The 8,409-nt window shown below is 41.5% G+C and overlaps 1 protein-coding gene across 1 annotated transcript; it reads right to left on the bottom strand.

The window, feature by feature from the left end:
- Positions 1-2,222: 2,222 nt before the first annotated feature.
- On the bottom strand, positions 2,223-6,899 carry KCNA4 (potassium voltage-gated channel, shaker-related subfamily, member 4). Its single transcript, XM_009876957.1, is given in 2 exon segments — positions 2,223-6,012; positions 6,015-6,899. Coding segments are annotated over 2 exon segments (1,965 nt in total). The 5' UTR covers positions 6,106-6,899; the 3' UTR covers positions 2,223-4,138.
- Positions 6,900-8,409: the final 1,510 nt, after the last annotated feature.

Genomic DNA, 8,409 nt, shown 5'->3' with positions numbered 1-8,409 from the left:
TTTCACATCAGTATTATGCAAAATAATTTTCAAATTTCAAAGCTATCTGAAAAGTTTCAGTGCCTGAAGACACACTTGAATTAAATTTTTTAATGGCCACAAGTCCATAATGCCTATTAATATCCCCCAAACACCAAGAACATGAATTAGATATAATCATGATAGCAGCGGGCTTCTTCACCCCCTTGATCTCCCAGATTTATTCTGCATTACATGGACATCACAGAAATGGACTCTACACAACAAAACCATGTAAGCAGAAGTATTTTCCTTCAAATACGAATTAACAACTTACACTTTCCATCAAATGGAAATGGCCTCTTGTGGAATCATTCTGAGAAAGCCTGCCTGAACACTGAATAGCTTCACCAAGAACTCCCTAAGAGGGTAACCAACCCTTCTTTTAAGCTTCAGCATCCAGGCTGAAATTTTCAAGGAATCAATATAACATCAGAAAACTCCATGACTCTAATAAAGAAAAACTATTCTGGATCTCTGAAGTCAGGCATCAAATTCGAAACTTCAGCTGGCAAAACTCTTTCCTTTTGAGTATGGCCTTGGCACTTAAGATTACAATAAAAAGACCCATGAATCTCTTTAAATAAGTGCCAGTACACAGTTAAGTATCAGCGTATATTAGAAATCTGATTTGATGCTGCTGTGATTCCATGAATTCTAACAGAACTCCTCCAAATTTTTTTCACATTGCAAGTGAACCTGAAATATCAAAATATCTCATTTTGCATTATTTTTAGCTGAAATGTATGTCAATGTGAAATAATCTGAACTACATTAGTAGAACTAAAACGATCCCTAGTGTAACTCCATTCACGTCAGTTACATCAGGAATGCATTGCACCACTATAATTTAAAATGTAAAATGCCCAAGTGACGATAAATTTATTTTTCTGAGAGTATCCATCATTATCCAGTTAACACTGAAAAAACTCTGATGGAAGCAGTCGTAGTAATTTGGAGCCATAACAACTCAACTATAGGGTTTCTCTGGCACACAATCTCAGCCAAAGAATACTTAATGGAAACTTCTGTCTCTTGTTAAGCACTTGGGATCTTTGGGTTTTAGCATGTTAGGAATAGAACTTTGGCATTTTTAAGCTGTAATTAACTGGACTGATGGGTAGCTGAATAATCAAATTTAAAGCCAGCTCAAGTAAAGGTATTTGCTTCCATTCCGGAATGCATAGTTCTTTCTATGATTCAGAATGGTCTGCCAAACTGAGAGCACAATCTAACATTAAGCTATCGTAGTTCTTATTCATAACGACAAAGTACATAGGTTTATTCACTGCACGAGGCAGTGTTACCTTAGGATATGCCTCCACAGTACTGCAGTATGTAGTGCTGACACACCCAGAAGGTTGCTCTGCCAACTGCTACGAGGTTCTCCTGTAAGACCTTTTCCTTCAGAGGGTAAAGTACTGCTACGATCACAGCATAATGTAGACATTGTCACACTTGCTCTAAATCAAAAGTGCGTACTGGTAGCAGAAGAGCTGAACAACTTGCTGGGGAAGCTGGGTAATTAATTCAGCAGTTACCTCATGTCGAGCTCCATGTCCACACTGTGAACATCTCGTAAGAGCTATTCAAAGAATTTTCTTCCTTATTTCCATTAGAGATCTAAAATTCCACCTCTTATGAAAGACCTTGCCTTTCAACCAGTCAACACTGCAATCACATACTAATTAGTCTTTAAGTTCTTTATTTACCTAATTAGTACTTCTTTTTATTCTTATATTCTTGCCATGCTTCCTGGAAATTATACGGTCTCTGGTATTACACAGAACTTCTAGCAAGCTAGCTTACAAGAGAACCCTTATACTCTTCCCATCAGTAACTGCTAGCTGTTAAAGAAACACTTTCAGCTACAGATTTTTACTGGATTTTACAGAATGATCATTCTCGCTGCCAACATAGCCCCTGTAGAAACAAGCATTTAGTACATTTAAATCAGGTGAGCTACAAGAAAATGTAACATTCAATTCTGGCAAATGGCTATGTATAAAATCACTGAGTTGCTTCATTCGAAACATACGTGGAATTAATATCACCACATTAAAAAGGAACTTTGTTTAATGCTTCACACCAAAAAAAATATAGTGAAGCCTGCTCTATGATTTTAAATTAGGAATCAGACATTTAAATACAAGTTTTGAACCAGGTCTCACTCAGTACAACAGTCTGTTGGTTTTTATTTGTTCTTCTGCAATGCAAAAGAGGTCAAGCAGAGAAACTCTTCAAAGAGGCAATTCACAGAAAATCCATGAAGGCAAAACCCAACCATTAAAGAAAAATCTCTCTCTATGGCTCTGTTCAGTTCTACAGCAAACAATACTTATCTGACAGATTATGCGTAATGTCGTGGGTGCCCACTTTGGACTGCTGCTATTGCCGCTTTTAGGCTCCAGAACTCTAAGTCAGTCACTACCTAGTTCTCCCCCCACAAAAATCTTCTGCTCAGCTTTAAATGAACATTGCAAAGCTACTGTAATTCAGCAGTGTTGGTAAGCTCCTTTTTCTCTCATATTGGCCTATCCCAGCCCTTAAAGTGCATATGCCAATTTGGTTCAAGTTTTACAATCTGGAATGTTCCACAGTGCCTCTTCAAAAACAGTTCCAGTTAAATTGTGCCTTCCCTAGGTAATCTAAGTCTGAAAAAAATGCTGTTTTGAATCTATTATTTATGTTATATGAAGCAATACCTTACCTATTTCATTCTGGCGTCTGGAATGAACTGTAGGCCAGATAATCTTCACCTACCTTACTCTCCTAGGAAGGGCAATGGAAGTTTTTGACACACAGTAAAACAGAGCTGGCCTAAGAATCAGTGAAAAGAAATCATGGAATGTTTTCTCAAGGACTGCATGGGACCCAGCATGTTCATTTTGAATCCCAGAATGCCTATTTTGGATCTTAAATGTTGCTTCAAATATACACGGGTGAAAGCTGTAATTAAGGGAAAATGCAGCACCAATAATAGCATGTTAAAAGTTAGCAATTCTCAGTTGTCAGTACTGTTACAACTGAGTATCTTATTACTTCCACCTTCTCCTCCCATACATTGAATTTCTGCAATACTGACAAAGTGCATGTAGTAATCATAGACTCTGAATGTTAAATTAACCAGGAAAAAGATATAAATTAGGTTGGTATTTCTTGAGGGCATCAGTAGAAGACACTGATTTCAAATAATTTTGATTATAAAATTTTACTTCACAATCCTTTTCCAGATCACAGATATTCATAATTAAAAAGAGTATGGACTTGATGTAATGTTAACTGTTTTGCCATCAGCATCACATAAAGAAAAAAGAAACAAAATATGATGTGGAATTCACTCTTCCAATGATTGTCATTGAACTATTACATTAGTAAACATTCACAGTATGAAGTCTCTTTCAGTATATCTCCAGCATATAGAGTAGTGCAAAAAAGCATTCCAGTCATTTTGCCTTTGCAGTCAGACCAGGTTAAATGATTCTCTTACTTCATTTCTTTCATTATTAGACAACAAATGCTGCAATGCCTCCAAAGAGAGTTATAAAAATAAACAATTTCTGGAGGGTCAGCAGCCTTTTTGAAGTAAATTACCAGTTAAAAACAAGCATTATAGATTTCAAGAAAAAAATTCAGATCTATCTTCTGTAGAATATCTTTTTACAATAAATTTACCATTTGAAAAACAATGACTATGGTATCCAGTGATGTATGGTAGCTGCTATTAAAGCACTGATAAATAGATAAATGACTACCAAATTCATTGCTTCTTACATAGTAAATACCTCTGAATGCCAACTTTAACCACAGAGCTGTTATTAGTGATGTCGACAGTTCATGCACCCACTTTAAAACTGACTTGGTTTTAATAAATTTTTCAGCCTCATGTGCAAAACACTTGCATTCTAATAAAAATATAAAATCTGAAATTGTATCAGATCTAGCAATCCCTTCCTCAAGTTACACCACTTCCTTGATATGTGATACAAGTTTAGCAATGCTTTTTATTTGTATTTACCCATTAAATGGCATACTGCTGTATGCTGTGGACTCTTGTTTGCATATTTCATTATTTTCACTGCACTCTTTAATGCATAAATATATTTGGAAACGTTCAAAATTACACATCAGTTTCCACAGAATTTACACAGTTTTTCTTCTCTGACTCACTGCTATTCCCTGTGTCCTGACTTTTTTTCTCCTTTACACAAAGAGACTCTTTAACTCCTTCTTCCATCTCCAGATACTCTGATTTATCCTCTGTGGATGAAGATGAGGAGCTTCTAAATTTCTTCAGTAAATTTGATGGGAGGTAAGGGCAACTGACTGCATTTTGCATCAGCTGCGTTTGTTCTTCATTCTCAGTCTCTCTGTGGTAGAAATAGTTAAAATTGGAGACAATCACTGGCACTGGTAAAGCAATGGTTAACACTCCCGCAATGGCACACAGGGACCCAACTATTTTCCCACCCACAGTTATGGGTTTCATATCCCCATAACCGACGGTAGTCATGGTCACTACAGCCCACCAAAAGGCATCTGGGATGCTTTGAAAATGGGTGGCAGGCTCATCAGCTTCTGCGAAGTAAACAGCACTGGAAAACAAAATGACTCCGATAAAAAGAAAAAAGATGAGGAGGCCAAGTTCCCTCATGCTGGCCCTGAGCGTATGACCCAGGATCTGCAAACCCTTGGAGTGTCTGGAGAGCTTGAAGATGCGAAACACCCTGACAAGACGGATGATCCTCAGGATGGCAAAAGACATGGCCTGTTGACCATTACTGCCCTGCTCCTGTGCCAAGTCAGTGCCCAGAGTAATGAAGTAAGGCAAGATGGAGACAATGTCTATGATGTTCATGATGTTCTTGAAGAACTGTGCTTTGCTTGGACATGCAAAGCAGCGCACTGTAAACTCAAAGGAGAACCAAATGATGCATACCGTCTCTACAATGAAAAAAGGGTCATTGAAGATGGTGTGCTCCCCAGCATCCAGGTGAAGCGTCTCATTGGAAAGCCCCTTCCCTAAGCTCAGGGACATGACGAATTCTTTGTCATCTCTGAACTCTGGCAAAGTCTCCAGACAAAAGATGACGATGGAGATCAAGATGACCAAGACAGAGACAATGGCAATGCCTCTGGCTGGACTGGAGCTCTCTGGGTACTCAAACAGCAGCCAAACCTGCCTCTTAAACTCATTCTCCGGCAAAACTTTTTCCTCTTCCTCTTTGACAAACCCTTCATCCTCCCTAAACTTGAGCATGGCCTCCTCCCCAAGTTGGTAGAATTTCACCTCCTCAGTGAAGATGTCAAAGGGTACATTGACTGGCCTCTTCAGCCGACCACCACTCTGGTAGTAGTACAGGATGGCATCAAAGCTGGGCCGGTTCCTATCAAAGAAGTATTCATTCCTGAGAGGGTCAAAGTATCTCCCTCGCTTCGCAGGATCACCCAACAATGTCTCCGGGAACTGAGCTAATGTCTTCAGCTGGGTCTCAAACCGCAGTCCTGACACGTTGATCACCACACGCTCACAACACTCGTACTCACTGTAGCGAACAGAGCTGTAACCCCCAGGGCCTCCACCATCATCAGGTGGCTGGTCCGAGTATGAAAACTCGTCCTCCCCATAGTCATCACTGTAGTAGAGCTTTCCTTCTTCCTCATCGTCTTCATCCTCGTCTTCATCCTCCTCTTCCTCCTCACTCAAGTCCTTCAGTATTCTCTCTTCAGACCCACTGAGAGGCAGCAGCTCAGAACAGGGGAAGGAGGCCCCGCACTCCCTATTTCCCAAGCGGTGGCTCCTCTTCTTCCCTTTCTTCCGCCTCTTACCACTCTGGCGGTGGGGCATGCTGCTGCGAGACGCATTCCCACCATGAGAGGAGGATGCGCCTCGACTCTCCTCCTGATGATAGTGATGATATGGTCCACCTCCACCTGTTGCCCCACCTTCTACTGCTGCTGTTGCTGCTGCTACGGCTGGCGCTGCCCCCGCTGCTCTCTCTCTCGGGCCCGAGCTTGGACCGCGTATCCATAGGGCATGTGGCTGTTGCACCCAGAGCTATCTGCACTCACCATTGCAACCTCCATTTTGCAACTGGTTTTCTTTCTTTTTTTAATCACTTAAAGCCAAAAAAAAAATCTTGTTTTTACAGTGTAACCTTAACTTTCACTAGAAAGCTCAAAGCCATTTGCATTTGGAGGACAGTCCCTTGGACACAGAGCAGGGCAACACAGTTGCAACCCTGAATCTACATTTTGGAAAACCACAGATCTGCTTTTCCTTATTGTCCGGAATGTTTGACACAAACTACTGTTCCACTAATAAGAAAAGATGAAACTCTCAAAGTGAACCAGGGAGCAGCTGAGGCCTTGTTCTTTCATTCATCAAGACCCTTTCCTTTCATTTATCTCTTGTAGCTATCACAGATCTGATCAGAATCATGACTGCCTTGCAGGCTACAAAGGCTGCATTCATGAGGAAAAAAATGTGCAAATCAAAGGGTACTTGCTCTCCACAGATAGTTTTAGTTCATCATTGTAACCAAATGCAAACAGTCTCTTTCCTCATAATTTGTTCCCGGTAATGCTTTGGCTTAGCAATCTTATTGTTTAATATCATTACTTGGGGAGTTGATGTTAATTCCAGCCATCACTTTATTTACACAGTGAGGAGGTCTTTGCAAATCCTTTCTTCAGCCTGTCAACAATGTCTCAAACCTGGGAGCAGCACCCAGGGCGTCAGCAGCAGTGGTAAGAGGAGGAGGAGGAAGAGGAGGAGGAGGAGGAGGAGATGAAGACTGAGACACTGGCTCTGAGGTTCCCATAGGACGTAAGGGAGTGGATGGGTCACCCTTTGGTTATGGTCATGCAGAAGAAGCACTTAACCTGAGGCACATGCACAAACACACAAAAAATAAACAAAACAAAAAGGGAAAAGATTGGATTGTTTTCCTAAAAGGTCCCACTGACCAAATGAAATTGTGTCATCTATTACCACGGTATTCAAATCTTCCCCTACCCACACTATTCACACTTCTTCATTACACACACACCCACATCACATGCACAGAGATTTTGAACGACTCTGTGGGTAAGGATGTGGGTGGGTATGTCATATATATATAGACAGAGATACAAAATCCCCACCCATATAAGCACTTGCATCCATACAAAAACATATGCATGCTTCTGAAACACCAACACAGATAAACACTAATAAAAATACTGCAATACACAGTGCATTCAGACCTTTGAGCACATACGTAATAGATACACCTACATATACCTATATGAAATATGTATCTACACAAAGAGCCTTTGTTATATTTATAGAAACACATAAGGTGCAGGAATGATACATTTTTGGCTGTAACTGAACTGTGTTTCAATCATAACAAACATCTCATGGAATTTAATTTGGAAACAGGCACGTACAAGGCTCACTCAGGTGAAAATACTGTGATATGATATGTCAGAAAAACACAACTGCAGGTGCACTGAAGCAACATCTACATGCAAGCACACACACAAAAACACACGCATCCCTTTGAAACAGAAGCCCCATTTATAGCTACATCTATTAACACATGATAGAGGTGAATACAAACTATTAAATGAAGCTATTTTTAAAATCATACCTACGCGTCATGCAGAAAAAGACCTTAGAGGAGCTATTATACTTACTGTTCCTAGGCAGAAAAATAGCAATGCTGTTCTTGCTAGTGTAAGGATCTGGTGACAGCAGTCCTGAGGAGGCGGCTATGCCAACTGATTTACATTTGCAGGTGTGTATGGTCAGTCAGCACCACAGGTTGACGAGTTCTCTCTCTCCCTTCTCACCGGGTGCAACAAGAGCGCCAAGAGCGAGCCAGTGAGGCAGCTCAAGCCGGGGGCACTCTGCACAGCCACAGCCACTGCTTCTCGCCCAGGCATTTGCAAAAAGGCAACAAGCAAGAGTCTCGTTCCAAACGGAAGAAAAATGAAGGCGGTGTGTTTGTGTGTGTGAGAGACAGAATGAATGGATAACCGCGATCACTAGTCTTTCCAAGCAGCAGCTTTGTAAATCAACGCTAGATAATCCGTGTGCCCAGCCTGTTTCCACGGACGGGAGGACGCGTGTCGCTTCTTGCGGCTTCTCCCCCAGACACGTCCAGACGGCCGCGGCTCAGGCAGCCCCCGCCCGCACCATCCACTTGTTGGGCCGGTGTCTGGTAAAGCTCACCCCCCGAAAATAAAGAAACCAACAAAACAAACAGCACCCAAAGAAACCCAAATCAAAACACACCCACCGAGAGCAGAAAGGAGCTCTCTGCCACACGGCTTTGATCGCCTGTTTTTCCCCAGCTGCCGCCGGCAGCCCGGCACCGCGGGGCTGCTCCGGGCCGAGCCCTG

This window comes from Apaloderma vittatum, unplaced genomic scaffold, assembly GCF_000703405.1.
Source record: "Apaloderma vittatum isolate BGI_N311 unplaced genomic scaffold, ASM70340v1 scaffold31129, whole genome shotgun sequence".
Taxonomy (NCBI): Eukaryota; Metazoa; Chordata; class Aves; order Trogoniformes; family Trogonidae; genus Apaloderma; species Apaloderma vittatum.
This window is presented reverse-complemented; position numbering and strand designations above follow the sequence as displayed.